This window comes from Typopeltis vanoorti, chromosome 13 (assembly GCF_054136105.1).
Source record: "Typopeltis vanoorti isolate ZY-2024b chromosome 13, IOZ_Tvanoo_1.0, whole genome shotgun sequence".
Taxonomy (NCBI): Eukaryota; Metazoa; Arthropoda; class Arachnida; order Uropygi; family Thelyphonidae; genus Typopeltis; species Typopeltis vanoorti.
In genome coordinates, this window is record NC_143561.1 from 124,413,010 (window position 1) to 124,434,799 (window position 21,790).

The 21,790-nt window shown below is 35.0% G+C and overlaps 1 protein-coding gene across 2 annotated transcripts in view; it reads right to left on the reverse strand.

Moving 5' to 3' along the window:
• Positions 1-8,268: 8,268 nt before the first annotated feature.
• LOC150100516 (uncharacterized) overlaps positions 8,269-21,790 on the reverse strand; it is a 47,604-nt gene continuing 34,082 nt past the window's right edge. Inside the window, exons 2-3 of one of the 2 annotated variants that reach the window (XM_090402986.1) lie at positions 18,532-18,738; positions 8,269-8,627 (exon numbers count right to left, since the gene is read on the reverse strand). In XM_090402986.1, coding sequence (XP_090259112.1) covers positions 8,442-8,627; positions 18,532-18,738 — 393 coding nt within the window. In that variant the 3' untranslated portion in view covers positions 8,269-8,441. The remainder of the gene's footprint in view (positions 8,628-18,531; positions 18,739-21,790) is intronic. The other variant, XM_090402987.1, reaches the window with a different exon arrangement.

The following is a 21,790-nucleotide window of genomic DNA, read 5'->3' on the forward strand; positions in this document are numbered from 1 at the left end:
TCAGCCGATCTCATACAGAGGTGGCAGAGTTTTTTCTCCTGGAAATTCAGGTTTTTCACTTCATACAGATAAATCTGCTATGAGATCAAATGCAATATACAGACAAAAAAATACTAGTGGTGGTGGGAAGTAGATGGCATTGGTGTAGATGATGATGGTTAGCTGTGGTTTGCTGTAGTAGATGGATTAAGTGGTGGAGATTGAGAGTTGTAGAGTAGATGCCCTCCCTCAACGAGTCTTTGGACTTCTTGGAGGTGTCACATAATAATAGTGATATAGAGCATTGCATACAGTGGGAGGAAACTGTTCAGTGATTGAGTTAACTGTGATAGCAAAAAGTGTTGCACTTAAGAAAGCCTTGTGGAACACCCTGTTTTTGATAATGGCTGAGATAGCATATATCTCACTTTGACTTGGAAAGTTGCCTGGAGAAAAGTTTTTAATAAATACAGGAAGGTATCCACTGAGACCTAGGTTATAAAGGTGTTTTAATATTCCATATTTCCAGGCTGTGTCTAGGTTTTATCCATGTCAAAAAACACTGAAACCAGATGTTCTTGCTTTGGGAACATGTCTCTTATACAAGTTGGTAAACAGGCGAAATGGTCTAAAGTTGAATGATGTCTATGAAAGTCTCACTGCATGTTGGAGAGATCATTGCTTTCTAAATACCTTCAATTAATTTGAGTGCAATGAGGTGAGGCATTTAGGCAATGAGTGGCAAGAACGGGAGCGTTACTTGAGTCGTTTTAGCCCCTGGAATGGTCTCTATAACAATCATAATGAATGCTGACCAACAGCTGCTCATTATTATTATTATTATTATTATTACGGGTATCTCCATGGAGTCAGTCGATGAGTCTACTCATCGCGGGAGACCCAAACTATCAAAACAATTTCTATCATACCTCTTCTTGAATTCATTTACAGACAAAGAACTCACACAACTGAGCAAGGCAATACATTACACTAGTTCACCACCCAGGAGAAAAATCTATTTCCTATATCATTTATGTACAAATTAAACAATAACAGCCCAAGCACAGAGCCCTAAGGCACACCACTGGTCACCTGCCTCATTATGGACTCTGCTCCTCCATACATCACTTTCTGGTATCTCTCCCTGAGCCATTCTCTTATCCATATCACCAGTTTAGTATCCGTCCCCCATCTGCTCTAATTTGTGCAACAGCATTTCATGGGGTATCCTGTCAAAAGCCTTAGCAAAATCCAGAAGTATGACTGCATAGCCATTTCCCTTGTCCAACTCAGATGTCATTCTATTATAAAAAGTTAATAAATTGCTAAGGCAGGATCGACCTCTAACAAAACCATGTTGATCCCTATAGAGTATCATATTCTGATCCACCCATACTTAAATTCTGTCTTGAACCAACTTTTCCAATACTTTTACCACCACTCCCGAGATGGTGATTGGTCTGTAATTAACTAACGCAGTCTTAGAGTCAGCTTTATGTAAAGGAACCACTTTGCCTTCCTTCCACTCCCTAGAGACCATACCGGAGTTCAAATTTAAGTTAAATAACCATGTAAGAGGCATTGACAATTCCTTTGCACATTCACACAATACCTGAGCAGATATTCCATCTAAACCTACAGCAGTGTTTGCATTTAAATTCTGCAATATACTAAGTACCTCTGATTTATTAACTTTGATTCTCACATTAGTTATTGCTACAGGTACAGAGCCTGGAAGAAACAGAAGGAATGATGGAAACTAGTTCAGCAGAACAAAAGGCATAAGACAGACAAAATATCTGTGAAAAAGCAATTGAAGTGAATTTAAAAGAGGAATCATCTATTAAATCCCTTCTCATTGGATAGCATTTAAGGAAGTTTTTGGTGAGCTAATGAAATGTGAGAAAAGTATTCTAAGATGAGGCAAATTTGGGATTTATATATGGAAAAAGGTATGAAACTTTTTTTTTTCTTTTAGGTTGAGCTGAACATGGATACAATGTTCAGCTCAACCTAATTTTTAAGGAGGCCACAACAGTTTCCCGCCGTATACAAAACCTTAACAGGAACCAAGGACTAATCTTGACCGTGATCTGGAAGACCCTTATCAGATCCATCAAGTTGTCAGAACTGAATTATAGTGCCAACTATAGAACGTTCCTAAATAACAACAAGTGATATCATGCACACTCGATGCATGAATTGTATGCACTCTGTTCTTTATTTAATATAATTGGAATCGGTTGATTATAGTTTGTAACAGTTTTTTACTTTTTAGTGACTTACATCAGTTATGTACCCTGAAGATGCCAACAGCCTTAGTTGGTGAAACTAGTTGGTATAACATAGTTGTTTATTATATGCACTTGATCAATATAATCCCATTAAAAGTCTTTCCAGTGCTTTTTGGTCAAGAAAATTAAACGTTTTTTAACATGGATACAATGTGTTTATACCAGGAAAGACTAGAAGAAATATGTCAGCCCTAAAGATGAGAAATCTGATTTTAACTGAAGATGTATGATCAATAGTAAGTGAAGTAAGATTTTTCTTTCAATAAATAAGATGGGCAATGTTTTGGTTGCATAGAAGATTGGTGCTTTGTTCCACTTAATACCAAAATAACTGCTGTGATATGGATTCTACAACCTCATGTGAGTAGGTCACACACAACAAAAACTAAGGACTTGTGACTTTTAAAAAATTAGAATTTAGAACATACACTGAACAGAATTCAGGAGGGTGGCTGTGTGATGGTGATATGTAATCATTATAAAAATTTATACAATCAAGACAAAAGGAATAGGTTTCTATAGTAAATTTATTAATATAGCAATGGTTCAACGGAACTTTTCAATATTTTGTCATAGACCTAAACTAAACCTAGAGACCACTGAATGAAGTTTTCAATGAAATTAATTATATTATAACGAACACCATGGAAATAGCAGATGTATCTGTTATCAACGAATTTAATTATGACAGTGATCATAGGCTAGTGAGAGCAAGGATAAAAATAAACAACAGGGAGAGACTGAAATTATTAATGAAAAAACCTACACTAGAATGTAAAGATATACAAACCATAAAGGAAATTATGAGGATATGATGTAAGGAATGAAGTATGAATGAACTGTGGCTTATCTGATAGCCTGGTGAAAGTAGCTTTGATAATAAGAGAAGTTACTAAAAGTTTAAGTAAATCATTATCAGCAAACTCAATTTCTAGAGAAAAACTTACAAAAAAAAGAAGAAATGGTAAAGACAATATAGAATTTGTAGAAATGCAAAAGTTTTAGAAAAGAAATTAAAAACACCAAAAAAATATCATTTAAAAACAATTCAGAACGCATTATAGAAAATAAAAAAGTCTGAAAATGGTATATATATATAAAAAAAACAGGTTGCTTGGAAGAAAATTAATTCCAAAATTAAAAAATAAGCAAGGAATAGTAAAAGAGAAAACAGAAGAAATAATGAAAATGCGTAATCATTTTCATAAGAGCCCTATACACAAGCAAGGAAACGTACAGATCCTCCACTATATTTAGATGAGGCTGATAGAGAACCATCAATTGTAAGAGAATTATGGAAAGCCCTGGTGAAGATGGTATATTAGCAGAATACACAAAATCAGAAGTTCATATTTATAAGGTCATACAGGATATGTTCAATGATAATTTAACTAGAGAAAAAATTCCAATGCAATGGAATAAATTACTAATTAACTTATTACATAAAAAGGGCAGAAGGGATATCAATAACTATAGACAAACCAATTTACTACAAAATGTATGAATGCACAATTGTACAAAATGTTTATATTCATTTTATTATATATAATCAAGATTTCTGGATAATGCACCATATGATCATCATCAAATTCCTGCCATGTACCCTCAAGGGATGTACAGGATATGATAGTACTACATGAAAAAGATTACATCATTACTAACTTCCTATCTACAATTTTCCTTCAAATCAGTCTGTTACTCGTCAAGACTCCAACATTATCAGATCTTATATTTCTATCGTCTAAGGCACTTTGTACCGTATCAATCCACCTATATCTTGGTCTTCCTCTGGGTCGTTTTGCTGCCAACCTGGCAGAAAACGCTTGTTTTACTAATCTTTCTTCGCTCATTCTGTTTAAGTGACCATACCACCTGAGATTAGCTCTGCTAACGCATTCCTCGATGCCTACAATGTTAAGTTCTTTCCTAATATCCTCGTTTTTTATATGATATTGCCATTGATGCCAGCTGTTCACGCCTGTAATCTTTTTCAGGACTCTCATATCTGCGGTCTCTAGTCTTTGGTCAAGTGTTTTACTTCTGACCCAGCTCTCAGATCCATAAGTTAAAACTGGTTTGAACACTGTCTTGTATACAGCTAATTTAGTGTTCTGACTAATTTCTCTCTTATTCCATATGAATTTATTCAATTGACTTCCCACCATACCAGCTTTGCTGATTCTGTTGTCTATTTCTATATTTAATTTACCATCTTCACTAAAAATCGTGCCTAAGTAGCTGAAATGTTTCACTTGTTCCACAGGTTCTCCATTCACAACACAGTTGACATTTTCAATGATCCTGCCTATTTTCATTGTCTTTGTCTTTTTATTGCTGACCTTCATATCATATCTATTACAACAGCTATTCAATTTAGTCAGAGAATCTTGCAGACTTGTAGTGGATTTATTTAGAAGTATAACATCATCCGCATAAAGCAAAGAGCTGACATTAACATCGTGCCTAAGTAGCTGAAATGTTTCACTTGTTCCACAGGTTCTCCATTCACAACACAGTTGACATTTTCAATGATCCTGCTTATTTTCATTGTCTTTGTCTTTTTATTGCTGACCTTCATATCATATCTATTACAACAGCTATTCAATTTAGTCAGAGAATCTTGCAGACTTGTAGCGGATTTATTTAGAAGTATAACATCATCCGCATAAAGCAAAGAGCTGACATTAACATCTCCAATTTTGATATCATGTTTAATACCACTTTCCTTCATAATGTGATCCATATAGATAATGAATAACAGAGGGGATAATGTACATCCTTGTCTCACACCATATTTAACATTAAACCATCTTCCTATACTTCCTTCAATTCTAACTGTTTAACTATTTGACTTACAACTCAAATAAAGACTAAGTATTGCTTGATATAATGCCCCACTGACATCATATAACTGTAGCATATTGAATAGTTTCTCTCTTGGCACCTTGTCATATGCCTTTTCCAAATCGACAAAACTTAAATACAGATCTCTGTTATATTCCCATACTTTTTCAACTATTTGTCGTAAAGTGAAGATCCTGAATCCAGCTTGTTCTTCACCAAGCTTTTCTTCCACAATTCTTCTCAACCGTTTCTCATACTTGCATAGATCTTGCCAGGAACACTCAGTAGGGAAATACCTCTGTAATTCTCACATTCAGTTTTATTTCCCTTTTTATATATGGGTACTATGAGAGCTCTACTCCAATCATCGGAAATTCATCCCTCTGTCCAGGCTTTCTGAACTATGCAGTGCAGCCACTGTAAGACTTTTATACTACCATACTTCAGCATTTCTGGTCGGATATCATCTACTCCTGCTGCCTTTCCACATTTCAAGCCTTTGATGGCTTTTTCTACTTCAAGTATGGATATGTATTCCTGACTGCATGCCTGGTCAGTATTTTTTATCACTGTGCTGTCATCACTGCTTGTTTTATTTAGCAGTTTTTCAAAGTAATTACTCCATACTTCAAGGATATCTTTTTCTCCTGTTTTTATGTCATCTTTATCATCTCTAACTCCTTTTACAGCACTCTTTCCTCCATTCCTAAGCTTCTTCAACAACCTCCAGAATATTTTGCCACCTTCTTGATATTTATTTTCTATATTCTTGCCAAAGTCTTCCCATGACTTTTGTTTAGCTAGTTTTACACACTGTTTAGCATTCTTGCATTTGTCTCTGTATTCTCTAAGAGCACAAGCTGACTTACAATATATTAGATCCATACTATTAATGAAGTAATAAAAAAACAAATGAATATAATCTGCCTGCATATTTAGTTTGCAGATTTTGAAAAATGCTTTGATTCGCTCTATATCAGTCAGAAATCATAACAGCTTAAAACAAGCAATCACAACAAAGTATATCAAAAGTGAAGAAGTTTCACTTTAATCCCACATATTTTACAATCAACAAAATTTCTCATCAGTTACCATCTACAAATCACAAAGCGTCGTCTCTATCTGTAGCTGTTGTTTACCAGATCCCCTGTGAATGTAATTTGATACCTTGGCAGACCAGCCATTCTGTGGAAAAAAAGAATGAACATCAACACTGCATTGAATATCTGAAACATCAAAAGTCTGGACTGACACAGCATAGTATTGATACTAAACACAGTATCCTGTGGGATGAAACTTGTCTCTCTCTCTCTCTCTCTCTCTCTCTCCACAGAAGCAGTTTTAAATATGAATGCCTTTTCAAAGAAAGTTGTGAAGCTTTTACACTGGCCTAACCTGAATCAGAATGATTCTCCCCCCCCCCTTCCAAAGATTCTCATCTTATGTTAGTATCAAACATTTTTTAAAAAATATTATTTCTATGTCATGTGCCAATTGTTTTTAATTGCTAAACCAATTGTTGCATTTACCTTGTATTCGAGTTCTTTGAATTGCTTGTTTTTTCCAGACACTGACGTACTGTTAATTTCAGTGCAGAATATCAGTGATTTCATTATAATAAATTTAGTTTAATCCTTTATCCAAGTGTGAGCAAACAAAGTTTGCGCCTGAAAGTATCTTCAGGACTGGGTTCAGGGGGTACTACACCAGGGCAGCTCATTGCAAAGGTGGAGCAAGCTACCAACACTCCTATCCTAGTATCTCCCATAATGCAAAACACATCTCCTTGCGGATATGTCTAATGTTATGCATTAAGGGAAGGGCCACTACCCAGACCGGTTTCGACCTTTATTGAGGTCTCTTCAGTGGGAGCCAGGCCCAAGTCGAGATATCAGGAAGAAGCATTAGCAGGTCATCTCCACCTATAGGAATTGCCAATTGGTGTGCCACCCTTTTTTAATAAATTACTCTGGATTTAGAGAAAGATGTTGAAAGTTTATTTTCCACTTGGTTAGAGTATAATAAATTTAGTTTAATCCTTTATCCAAGTGTGAGCAAACAAAGTTTGCGCCTGAAAGTATCTTCAGGACTGGGTTCAGGTGGTACTACACCAGGGCAGCTCGTTGCCCTGGTGTAGTACCACCAGGGCAACGAGCAACCAGTCCTATAGGTGGAGATGACCTGCTAATGCTTCTTCCTGATATCTCGACTTGGGCCTGGCTCCCACTGAAGAGACCTCAATAAAGGTCGAAACCGGTCTGGGTAGTGGCCCTTCCCTTAATGCATAACATTAGACATATCCGCAAGGAGATGTGTTTTGCATTATGGGAGATACTAGGATAGGAGTGTTGGTATCTTGCTCCACCTTTGCAACGAGCTGCCCTGGTGTAGTACCACCTGAACCCAGTCCTGAAGATACTTTCAGGCGCAAACTTTGTTTGCTCACACTTGGATAAAGGATTAAACTAAATTTATTATACTCTAACCAAGTGGAAAATAAACTTTCAAGTGATTTCATTAAAGTTTATTACTGTAGTTATCATGCTAGTTTCACTTTTTGATTGTTCCGCCACAAGTATACCTTTAAAGATTAGTCTTTAAGAATGTTTCATGGGAAAACTATAGAATTAACATCAATGGGAAATATCTCAATTACGTTTTGTAGATGGCACTGACCTTGACAGAGAAAGCAGTAAACAGATTTAAGATTAGCATAACTAAAACAAAACTGATGACAAATTCAGATCAAATTAAACTAAAATTAGCAGATTGTAGAGATTCTCATCTACTAAAATTGTAGAGCACTATACGTTGGTCAAATGCTCCACAAAACAAGAAGAGATAGAATAAGAAATACTAGAAGTAGAGAAAAAAGACTGGAGATTGTAAAGCATGTAAATGGAGATGGGCTGACCATATTAGTAGATTGCCAGATGAAAGAGACAAAATTACACTGAGTGGATACCAAGAAAAGGAAAGGTTGCCAAAGAACAAGATGGAGAGATAGTCTACAAAGGTCTGATATGAGAGTGGACTATGGCTATAAACAGACAGAACTGGAAAGTTAAGGGGTGGCTTATATCCAGCAGTTGGAAAGAGGCTAAAGAACTGACTTTGTATATAGTATATTATATATAAAACATACATCAAATACTATAAATATCTTTATTTTTTAAAATACAGTAACCAGTAAGTTGTTTCACAGTGATACATTGTGAAACAGCTTATGATACACAATACACAGTTTTTAAATAAAGAGAAAAATATAAATATAAGACCTAACTTTATCTGCTTTCTAATTTACAGCATTTCTGCATTACATTATTAATATTTAATTACTGATACTGAATGCTGAACCTTATCACTGAGATGGGTACCATCACAGAATGGTCGATGATTACTTTGCTTACAGTTGCAAAACCAATACTCTCGTGTTTCAGGAGCTTTAAAGCGCATGGGTCTTAGATTAATCTTTAAACTGGGAATCATGCACATAAAATCGCAGAATGGCTAAAAAGAAAAAAAAAAACAATGTTTAGCAGTCAAACAATAGCCTCATATTAGCTACCTACTCCAATTTACCTGCGAGCTGATGGGTGGACATAATTATATTAGCTTCATGTTAAAGCATTTAAAAATTTAGGTAAAATATTTGCAACTAATCAATTTCAGAATCTGATATTTACATCTGTAAATTAAAGAATACAGATTGTATCTCTTTTTTGAAAAAATATATTTAATATATATTCATACTGAAATATAGTTGTAATATATAATTTCATATAGTTTTTACACAGTATTAATGAACACATTATTTAACTGGAGTGTAATATTTTGACTTTTAATCTGTCATCAGTTCATAACTAGTGCTTCACATACCCAACCTGAACACTTATAAGGATCCTGTGCAAGAATCATTGTAACTGTCAGTTCCACAATTTCTCCAATGCACAGCAGAGATTCACTAACACTGTATGCCTGGTTTTTCCTTTTCAGTCATTTCTGACTGTGGGTGACTTTGTAGGCATTGTCCACAAAGTATTCCTGATGAAATTTTTACAGGGCAGTTCACCATTGCTTTCCTGAACTTTAGATTTTTATCCGGGGTCAGAACCAGCATATGGCTGGGACGTATTCATGACTGTAATCCATGAGTGTTCAGGGCCGGTTTGCCTGTTCTAGGGGATGAAAAACCCAAGTTTCCGGGTGAAAAATCCCCTACGTCTGTATGAGACCAGCTAACTTACCTTTAGTCGAAAGGTATCAGATAAAGGTTCCTCACATTACTGACAGGAATCGAACCCAGGTCTTTCTGAGTAAAGTGAGTGAACCTCTATAGCTCAGTCAGTCTATACTGACTGAGCTATAGAGGTTCATAGTAACTTCCAGTTCAATGACTATCTGTTAGTGATTCACTGCCTGACAAGTTTTTCTCCCCTTTTAACCACTTTTAATACTTACTATTTCTTTTTGCTCAAAAACATTATATCAAATTGATTATCAATCCAATTAATATAAGAGGGGTGCTTAAGGGTCAAAGCTGTATAACTCTGAGGAGACCTCCATATAGTCTTTAAAGGAATGCAGAGAACTGACCAGGGCTTCTGACCTAATGTCCAATCCTCACTTTCTCGTGGTGCACCTGTTGGGAATCTACTCGGATACTGAACGAACGAGGATGGGGTGGCAATTTGGGATTTAACTGACCAAATTGTATTCTTATTGGTTAAATCAAAATAAAAAAAATGATGGTACAACATGACAAAATTTCATGCCGGCTGGGGCATCGCCCGGTTAAACAAGGCCCCGTTTGTTTTCGCCAGGGAACCAGGACGAACAGTGAAAAGTCAGCTACTGGAACAAATCTGAAAACAACACACCCAAACTCAATATCACCAGAGTTAAAGATCAGTACTATCGACATAAGAAGCCTGAATGCCAAAGAAATGGAGTTAGCTGAGGAATTAGATAAGTACCAGATCGACATAATAGGGGTGACTGAAACAAAAAAGACAAAAACTGGTGAGATCTTTCTAAGCAATAAATACAAAATGCTATATTGTATTTATTGAAAAGAAGGCATAGCCATAGTATTCAACACAAAATACGAGGCTAATCCTTGAATGGCAGTCAGTCTCAAGTAGAGTAATGTGGGCAAATATGAGAATGGGGAACTGGACAATGAGAATTATTTGTGCCTATGGTCCCACAGAAGGTTCTACTAAGGTAGAAGTGGAGGAATTTTTTGACGCTTTAGAAAAATCAACTGACACAATGAAAAAGGAAAAGATGGTCCTTGTTGGGGATCTAAATAGCAGAGTAGGAAATGATTGTGAGACATACAGAAAAATTTTGGGAAAATTTGGAGAAAAGAGCAAAGCTAATAATAATAGCAAATATCTGATGGATTTCTGCTCAGGACATGGACTGGTTATTACTAACACCATGTTACAACATAAAAATGTGCACAAAATCACATGCAGAGAAGAGGCAAGGAATAAGAAAAGTTTCATTGACTATGTTATTGCTGATAGTGATGATTTCTCCCTGGTGAAGGACACCAGAGTGTACAGAGGATTTGAAATTGGAAGTGATCACTATTTAGTCTTGAGCAGGATAAAATTGAATTTCATATTGAAAAGAATAAAAATTAAGAAAGTTTTAAAGCGAATAAAAGTTCAGCAGCTCTCAGATGTGAACTGTAGACTAAAATACACAAAGATTATTGAAGAAAAAATGAAAGAGTTTGAGAACAGGAATCAAACTTTGGAGATTCAGTGGCAAGCCTTGAAGAAAGCTCTGATTGATTCAGCTAGAAAGGCATGTGGTGAAGTAGTTGTCTGCAAGGATAGAAAAATTAGAACTCCATGGTGGACACAGGAAGTTAAAGAGACAGTGAAGGAAAAGAAGAAAGCATATCAAAATTTAATGGCAAATAAGTCAGCTTGTGCTCTTAGAGAATACAGACACAAATGTAAGAAAGCTAAACACTGTGTAAAACTAGCTAAACAAAAGTCATGGGAGGACTTTGGAAAGAATATAGAAAATAATATCAAGAAGATGGCAAAATATTCTGGTGGTTGTTGAAGAAGCTTAAGAATGGATGAAAGAGTGCTGTAAAAGGAGTTAGAGATGATAAAGATAATGTGTGAAAACGGGAGAAAAAAAGATATCCTTGAAGTATGGAGTAATTACTTTGAAAAACTGCTAAATGAAACAAGCAGTGATGACAGCACAGTGGTAAAAAACACTGACCAGGCATGCAGTCAGGAATACATATCCATACTTGAAGTAGAAAAAGCCATCAAAGGCTTGAAATGTGGAAAGGCAGCAGGAGTAGATGATATTCAATCAGAAATGCTAAAGTATGGTGGTATAAGAGTCTTACAGTGGCTGCAGTACATAGTTCAGAGAGCCTGGACAGAGGGACGAATTCCCGATGATTAGAGTAGAGCTCTCATAGTACCCATATATATAAAAAGGGAAATGAAACTGAATGTGAGAATTACAGAGGTATTTCCCTACTGAGTGTTCCTGGCAAGATCTATGCAAGTATACTTGAGAAACGGTTGAGAAGAATTGTGGAAGAAAAGCTTAGTGAAGAATGAGTCGGATTCAGGCCAAATGGAGGTTGTCAGGATCAGATCTTCATTTTACGACAAATAGTTGAGAAAGCATGGAAATATAACAAAGATCTGTATTTAAGTTTTATAGATCTGGAAAAGGCATATGACAAGGTGACAAAAGAGAAGCTATTCCAAATGTTATAATTATATGGTGTCAATGGGGCATTATTTCAAACAATACTTAGTCTTTATTTGAGTTGTAAGTGAGCAGTTAGAATTGAAGGAAGTACAGGAAAATGGTTTAATGTTAAATCTGGTGTGAGACAAGGATGCACATTATCCCTTCTGTTATTCATTATCTATATGGATCACATTATGAAGGAAAGTGATATTAAACATGATATCAAATTTGGAGATGTTAATGTCTTCTTTTTGCTTTATGCGGATGATGTTATACTTCTAAATAAATCCGCTACAAGTCTGCAAGATTCTCTGACTAAATTGAATAGCTGTTGTAATAGATATGGTATGAAGGTCAGCAATAAAAAGACAAAGACAATGAAAATAGGCAGGATCATTGAAATTTCAACTGTGTTGTGAATGGAGAACCTGTGGAACAAGTAAAACATTTCAGCTACTTAGGCACAATTTTTAGTGAAGATGGTAAATTAAATATAGAAATAGACAACAGAATCAGCAAATCTGGTATGGTAGGAAGTCAACTGAATAAATTCATATGGAATAAGAGAGAAATTAGTTAGAACACTAAATTAGCTGTATATAAGGCAGTGTTCAAACCTGTTTTAACTTATGGATCTGAGAGCTGGGTCTGAAATAAAACACTTGACCAAAGACTAGACTGCAGATATGAGAGTCCTGAGAAAGATTATAGGCGTGAACAGATGGCATCAATGGCAATATCATATTAAAAACGAGGATATTAGGAAAGAACTTGACATTTTCAGCATCCAGAAATGCGTTAGCAGAGCTAATCTCAGGTGGTATGGTCACTTAAACAGAATGGGCGAAGAAAGATTAGCAAAACAAGTGCTCTCTGCCAGGTTGGCAGCAAAACGACCCAGAGGAAGACCAAGATATAGGTGGATTGATATGGTACAAAGTGCCTTAGATGATAGAAATATAAGATCTGATTATTATAATTACAGCTATTTTGCCTGCTTCAGTTTAGGAGTACTCCTGTTTAAATGTCATTGGATATTTACTCATGGATTCTTAGGGCATTATGAGTGTAGATGTACTAAAAAGTATAGGTAGCCTAAGGAATAGAAAATTGCACATACCTTTTTCTGGGTGTTGTGGCTTTTCCTCAGTCTGCGATGTCGAAAACTGCAGAGTGTGTGTGTGGTGGTGGGGGGGGGGATAGGCAGTTTGGTAGAATAAGTTAGAAAAACCCGGATTTTTTTCGTAATATATAGAAACATATACTTTTATATAGGGTGGGGAAAAAAGTGAAAGGGTTAATTTTTTAAAATAGGGAGGGGGAAGGGGAAAGGTGGTTGACGGGGTGTGGACCGTTTCGACTATTCGTGGTCGTCATCTGAACACATTGGGAAAGTGGAAGCTATGTCAGGTCGGGTGAGTGCTTCTGCTTTAGAGGTGTTTGTGTTGTCTCCTATTGGTCGGGGTTGTGACTTCAATTTTATGTTGTGAAGCTTCCAAACCTCGGAGATTATGTAGGGCCTGTGTATGTTGATAGAGTTCGCGTCACACTTTATAGCTATTGTTTCCGATATTCTGAGCATTGTTTCATTGTCTTGTCTGTCTATTATGATGGCCTTGTCTATCTGCGGGGTGTGTTTTTGTTCAAGGGCGTGAACAGCTATTTCCGTTTTTCCTGTGTTTTGTATACGATTTTTCTTTTTGATGTTGCGTTTTTTAGTGTTTAAATGTTCTGGAATAGGGATGCTACAGTCGCGGAAGTGTTCTTGTAGTCTTGCCCATAAAGACCTGATGGTGGAACCTGTGTAGGTGATGTCACAGTCTTTTTGGCAGGGAAATTTATAGACTACATTGTGCTGTTCAAATATTTCTTTTTGTGTGTGAGGTTTGGTGGATTTTAGGAGGTTTGCCAGTTTTTGGCTTGTGGTGAATACCATTTTGTAGTCAGTATGTTTGAAGATGTATTTATAGGCTTTGTATGTGTTTTGGGTGTATGGTAGTTTAATAATTTTTTGTGTAGGGAAGTTTGTTTTGGTACTTGGTTTGTTTTGGCGGTTTTTTGCCGTCTTGTTTGCGTAGTTAATCAGTTGTGTAGGATAGTTGCGATTTAAGAAGATCTGTGTTAGTTTTTTTATTTCAGCGTTTAGACTATTTTGATTGGTTGAAAATTTGTAAGCATTTATGAATTGTGATAAGATGACGGATTTTTTAACAGAATACGGATTGTATGAGTGAAAATGGAGGTAGTTTCCGATGTGTGAGGGTTTATGGTATATTTTCGTGGCTATTTTGTTGTGTGTTCTGGTTAATGTCAAGTTTAAGAAGTTGATGGATTTGTTCTGTTCGGTTTCTGTGGTGAATTTTAATCTGTTGCTGTAGCTGTTTAGGGATGTTTTTAAGGTGGTGATGTGTGTGGGATTACCAATGCACAGAATATCGGCTTTTATGGCAGATACGTAGACGATATTCTGTGCATTGGTAATCCCACACACATCACCACCTTAAAAACATCCCTAAACAGCTACAGCAACAGATTAAAATTCACTACAGAAACCGAACAGAACAAATCCATCAATTAGTAATGATGTAATTTTTTTCATGTAGTACTATCATATCCTGTACACTCCTTGAGGGTACATGGCAGGAATCTGATGATGATGATGATTAATATAAGAAACTACTTAATTCTTATTCAATTAATTAATGGAATGCAATGCACTATATTCACATATTCGTACATAAGTATTCACATCCAACCAGCTGACTATGCAAATCCTGGTAATAATACATTTTGGAGGGCTTGCCTTCAACAAATGACTGCACTGTAACTGTTGCTTTAAAAAACAAGACTGTAAGGCAATAGAACATTTAAAATAATTCCATTTGATGTTGGCATGAACCTTTTTTTTTCTAACATAAAAATGTGCACAAATTTGCATAGAGAGAAGAGGCAAGAAATAAAAGTCTCATTGAGAATGTTATTATTGATAATGATGTTTCCTCACAGGTGCAGGACACTTCAGTGTACAGAGGATTTGAAACTGGAAGTGATCAGCATTTAGTTTTGAGAAGAATTAAATTGAATTTCATATTGAAAAGAAGAACATATAAGAAAGTTTTAAAGCAAATAAAAGTCGAGCTGCTGTCAGATACGAAATGTAGACTAAAATACACAAACAAAATTATTCAAGAAAAAATGAAAGAGTTTGAGAACAGGAACCAAACCTTGGAGATTCGGTGGCAAGCCCTGAAGAAAACACTGATTGATTAGTCAGAGAGGTATGTGGTGAGGTTGTCTGCAAGGATAGAAAAATCAACACTCCATGGTGGACACAGCAAGTTAAAGAGGCAATTTAGGAAAAGAAGAAAGCACATTGAAAGTTCCTGGTGAATAAGTCAGCTTGTGCTCATAGAGAATACAAAGAAATATGTAAAAAAGCTAAATGAAAGTCATGGGAAGACTTTGACAAGAACATAGAAAATAAATATCAAGAAGGTGGTAAAATATTCTGGAGGCTGTTGAAAAAGCTAAGAAATGGAGGAAAGACTGCTATAAAAGTAATTAGAGATGACAGAGGTGACAGAAAACACTCAACAGGCATGCAATCAGGAAGCCATATCCATACTTGAAGTAGAAAAAGCCATCAAAAGCCTGAAATGTGGAAAGCCAGCAGAAGTAGATGATATTTGACAAGAAATGCTCAAGTACAGAGATATAAAAGTCTTACAGTGACTGCACTGCATAGTTCAAAAGGCCTGGACAGAGGAACAAATTCCAGATGATTGGAGTAGAGCTCTCATAGTACCCATGTATAAAAAGGGAAATAAAACAATGTGAGAATTACAGAAGTATTTCCCTACTGAGTATTCCTAGAAGATTTATGCAAGTATACTTAAGAAATGGTTGAGAAGGAATTGTGGAAGGGAAGCTTGATGAAGAACAAGCTGGATTCAGACCGAATAGAGGCTGTCAGGATCAGATTTTCACTTTATGACAAGTTGCGAAATCATGGAAATATAACAAAACAAATTGACACCATATAACGCTACAGTTATATGGTGTCAACGGGGCATTTTATCAAGCAACATACTTAGTCTTTATTTGAGCTGTAAGTCAGCAGTTAGAATTGAAGGAATTACAGGAAGATGGTTTGATATTAAATCTGGTGTCAGACAAGGATGTATATTATCCCTTCTTTTATTCATTATTTATATGGATAACATTATGAAGTAAAGCGGTATTAAACCTGATATCAAAATGTTAATCCCAGATGTTAATCCCAGCTCTTTACTTTATGCAGATGATGTTATACTTTTAAATAAATCCAGTACAAGTCTGCAAGATTCCCTGACTAAACTGAATAACTGTTGTAATAAATTTGGTATGAAAATCAGCAAGAAGACAATGAAAATATGCAGACACATTAAAAATATCAAATGCATCATGAATGGAGAACATATAGAACAAGTAAAACATTTCAGTTATTTAGGCACAATTTTTAGTGAAGACGGTAAATTAAATATGGAAAAAAAGAAAACAGAATCAACAAAGCTGGTATGGTAGAAAGTCAACTGAATAATGTTGAAAGTTTATTTTTCACTTGGTTAGACTATAATAAATTTAGTTTAATCCTTTATCCAAGTGGGATATTGGGAGATACAAGTGATGTTATCTTGCTCCACCTTTGTAACGAGTTGCCCGGTGTTGTACCACCTTACCCCAGTCCTAAAGATACTTTCAGACGCAAACTTTGTTTGCTCCCACTTGGATAAATGATTAAAATAAATTTATCAACTGAATAAATTTATATGGATTAAGAGAGAAATTAGTCAAAACAGTAAATTAGCTGTATACAAAACAGTGTTCAAACAAATTTTAACTTATGGATCTGAGAGCTGGGTTAGAATTAAAACACTTGACCAAAGACTAGATACCACAGATATGAGAGTCTTGAGAAAGATTAGAGGTGTGAGGAGATGGCATCAGTGGCAATATCATATTAAAAATTAGGATATTGGGAAAGAAGAACTTGACATTACAGGCATCCAGGAATGTTAGCTGAGCTAATCTCAGATGGTATGGTCACTTAAAAAAATGGGAGAGGAAAGATTTTCAAAACACGTGTTCTCTGCCAGGTTGGCAGGAAAAAGACCCAGAGGAAGACAGAAATATAAGATCTAATAATGTTGAGTCTTGACAGATAACAGATTGATTGAATGAGGAAAATTGTTGATAGGAAGTTAGTAATGATGTAAATTCTTCATGTAGTACCATCCTGTACAGGATGGTACTACATGAAGGAATGTATAGGTTACATCCTATACATACCTTTAGGGTACATGTCAGAAATTAGATGATGATCTGGCAGTGTAATATGGTGGCATAATTATGCACCAGCTGATAATGTTGGAGTCTTGACAGATAACAGATTGATTGATTGAGGGAAATTGTTGATAGGAAGTTAGTAATGATGTAAATTCTTCATGTAGTACCATACACCCAAGAGCATGGAAGCAAAAACCACTACTCTAAAGAACAATAACAGCACTGGCTACTTCAGACCTCCAATACGCAAGATAGTGGTACTTCAGCAGGTGATGAAAATTACTTTCCACCTATATCATTTTCTCTAACCAGGAATATATTCCCTTTGACAGTAGAAATACTTGATTTGGCATATAATTTAAGTTGGTTAATGTGGAAGAGATTTTGTTACTTTTTTGTGTGTTTAATTTTTTTTTTTTTACTTCTGTACTCCCCCCCCCACCAAAAAAAGCCTTGATTCAGTGCACTTACTTTCACTGCTTTATGCACTTACTAACAGCAAATGTTCACCTTGCAGTAAAACCTCTACGAGATCATAATACAGTACATTCTCCTTCACTAATATCAAGACTGTGTAGCTTATTAAATGTTCTTGGTAGTGGTGGAATATAATATACTTCTTAACATATTGCATACCGCACAGTTAGCCGAGTGGCTATGTGCTTCGCAACTATATGCCTGAGAAAGGAGTGCCCTAGGTTCGATTCCCGTCACTGACGTGAAGGGCTTAGGATCTTTCTCAGACATAGTCAAGTTAGCCGGACATGGACTGTAGGGTTTTTCTCCCCATTTTATCTGGGGTTTTTCATTCTGCAAGCAGGCAAACCGACCTTGAGAACATAGCACTTCTACAATAGTGACATAGGATACATCGGGAAGCATAAGGCCAACCACCCTATCTTCATATAGCGATTGCAGTTATAAGGAATAGAAACCCTCGACACCGTAAATGTAAAAGAGAGAAAGATTAAGAAAGAACAAAGTTACTGTAGTATGTGACAATTGATAATAGATAATGTATCTATTATATTAGATAATGATCTATTTTGTAGCTACCTATAGGATTAATGTTTACTAATGCTTACAACCTTTCTTGGGTGGGATCGCATTAAAAAAAATCTCAGACTCTGCTTCTTGGAGAATCCTCAGAGGCTAAGGAATTTTTTTTTCTTTTGAGGAATAGTTACTTTCTTTAACCAGTGGAAGATATCGGTCAGGTCTTAGTAAACATCCTGTATTACACTTGCTTTGTTTTTTGAGTTAATTCTCATCTCAAATATATTAAAAATGTATAAATTAAGAAAAGAAATATCATTACAAATTATTCTCTTTGAAATCATACTTGCATATTGTGACTTTTTCCACATGTACACCATAGATATACTTTATCTTTTTGACATTTAAATTTAAAAGGTTTCTTGTCATATACTTCTCCTTTAGGCTGATAGTATGAATCATAGTATTGTTTCTCTACAGGATCTTCCATTTCAGGTATTTTAGGAATGTCTTGGAAATGTAACTTCCTTTTATCACATTTTTTTTTAATATCCTACAATACAGAAAATAAACAGTATATAACAAACAATAAAAAATAAATATTAAACAGATTACTTATTTTCACCATAAAGTAATTTCAAAACATTAAAACATCCTTTCTTTTAGTGTTGCATGGTGGTCAGCATTCATTTTAGAAATTATGGACTTTACAACCATGTTATAAATAACTCTTTTAATTTCCCGACATTTCGATTCATTTTAAGATCATGTGCTGTATTGTGACATGGTAGAAGTTTTACTGCAGGATGAATATTTGCTGTTAGTAAGTGCATAATGATTTGATCATCCGTTATTCTACTGGCATGACTTCTAGTGAAAAAAAAATTAATTAAAAAAATCTAATTAATTAATTATTTAGAAACTACATGAAAGCTAAATTCTATTTAAGATAACATGAGAAAAACATTCTTTCTTATAGATAAAATTCTTTCTTATTTCTTATCTTATAAGAATCTCATGGGCTTCCTTAAATTTGCGTTCACACCATGTTTTGGTGTGATGTAAACAACTGGTGCTTTTCCAGTCAATTCTACATAGAATTGACTGGAAAAGCACCAGTTGTTTACATCACACCAAAACATGGTATGAACGCAAATATAAGGAAGCCTGTGAGATTCTTATCAACCATCCCAATCTGAACAATAATGATGGTCTAAAAATCCCAAGCATATGGAAGGCGCATATTCTACCCACGGAACCTTTCTCTCTAAGAGTTAACTATAAACAGGACAGTAGATAATCCAGAATCCTAAATCAAAAATAACAACTGTAATGTTAAAAATAGGACATCATTGTTACTAAAAGAAGACTATCTATAAGAAAGAATGTTTTTCTCATGTTATCTTAAATAGAATTTAGCTTTGATGTAGTTTCTAAATAATTAATTTGTAATTTTTTTTTCCCACTAGAGGTCATGCCAGTAGAATAACCGGTGATCGAATCATTATTTCTTTAGCTTACTGTGTGTAATGTTACTCAGCTTGTCCTTGTATATACTCCGGATGATGATCTTAATATGAAGATCGAAACATCGGGAAACTAAGAGTTATTTATAACACGGTTATAAAGTCCATAATTTCTAAAATGAATTAAAACTGATCCATGCGACTATAGATTAAAAAAAAAAAAGCCATTGCATCTTTAAAATTATCATGACATACTGTTTTGAGCACTTATACTCTGTTGAAATAACATGAATATAAAGTTTCAGCCTAATCATAATCCAATATTATCTAACATAATGTGGCAATTATATCAAATGATTATTATAATCCCTGAAGACAAAGTTAGTGCTGGATAAACATATTAGGTTTCTCATATCTTAAATGCTAAAGGTGAGAGCCCATGCCATAAAGGGATTCGCATATCTAACTTACATTTAATGGAATGGCAGAAAGTCACCACTAACAGACAAATACAATAAGCAGTAGCACACTCAGGATTTAATCTTGGGGGAGCAGAGTTGAACAGATAAAAAATTTTTAGTGCTCGGTCTGCCTGACATTGCTTGGTTCGCCTTGTGTTCACAGCGCCCATGATTTCAGAGAGCTACTGGGTATTCCCACCTTATGTGACCACTAATTCATAAGTAGTATGGAAATAGAAGACATGACACAACATAAATAAAAAAAATGAAGTTTAATTAGGAAAAAATTTCTGGAAAATTTTCAAGTGTTTTTTTTTCCTTTTTTCTTTTTTTTTTTGGGAGGGGAGTGCCAGAATCACTTGCCTCCCCCACTGGGTGTGCCACTGTGCATAAGTAATTAGTGGTGAATCAACTCTGCAGCATCAAAAGAGCAGGCTAAAAACTAATTCAGATTTTCAAAAAAGATCCAATGCCTCAGCCATATTCTGGTTTCGATTCTCAATGCAAATTCATAATTTCATATTATTATCTTTGAATAGTCTTGCCTTCATGTTTCAACTTTGCAAGGATAGTACACCATTTCAATAAAAAGGAAAATTAAGAAATCTGCATTTTTTTTTAAAGACAAAGCAATATAAATGGGTATCTTGATACCATGCTGCTACTTACTATAATATATGAATAACTGATTTTCTGAGAGAACATCCCTTCCCCCAGTTTAAATGAGTGAAATGCTATACTGATATCATCAATAAACATGTACTTTGGAGTAAAGCATTGAGCCTACAAGATGTTATGCCATAAAATAGATATTAAAGAGAAATGTGGATATAACACATTTTTTCAAGCAATGTATATTATTATTATTATTATTTGACACCTCCAGGGAGTCCAAAGACTCATCGAGGGAGAGTGTGCCAACAGCATCGAATGATTGGTCCCCCTTCCAACTACTAACCTATATATAGTTTGCCCACAGATTAGAGACCTTTCGATACTTCTGCGCATGTCACAAAAAGGAGAATCCATTCCGATAATAGGGTAATCAATCCGTATTGTGGGCTGAGTTGTTTATTATTACACGTAATGGTAATGGCAAATTAACTTCTGTTTTATGATCATTGTAGTTAACTAAGTTGCTTGTATAACAGTTGGAAAATCTTACCTATAAAGTATGTGATTTCGTGTGTTGGCAACAATCAATTCGTACACCCTTCATTTCTTTCTTCCCTTTAGCATTAATCGACTATTCTGCAAGTTTCCAAGTGGAGATCTCTAAAGCGTGGGCATATTATATATATATATATATATATATATATATATATACACAATACATATATATATATATATATATATACATATACATATATACATATATATATATACACACATATATATATATATACACACACATATATATATATATATATACACACATATATATATATATACACACACATATATATATATATACACACACATATATATATATACACACATATATATATACACACATATATATATATATACACACACATATATATATATATACACACATATATATATATACACACACATATATATATATATATATTATAAAATATTCACACATTCACAAAATGCACTCCATTCTCCTCACATAACTGCGCTAACATATCATTCATAATCTTTGCCTGCC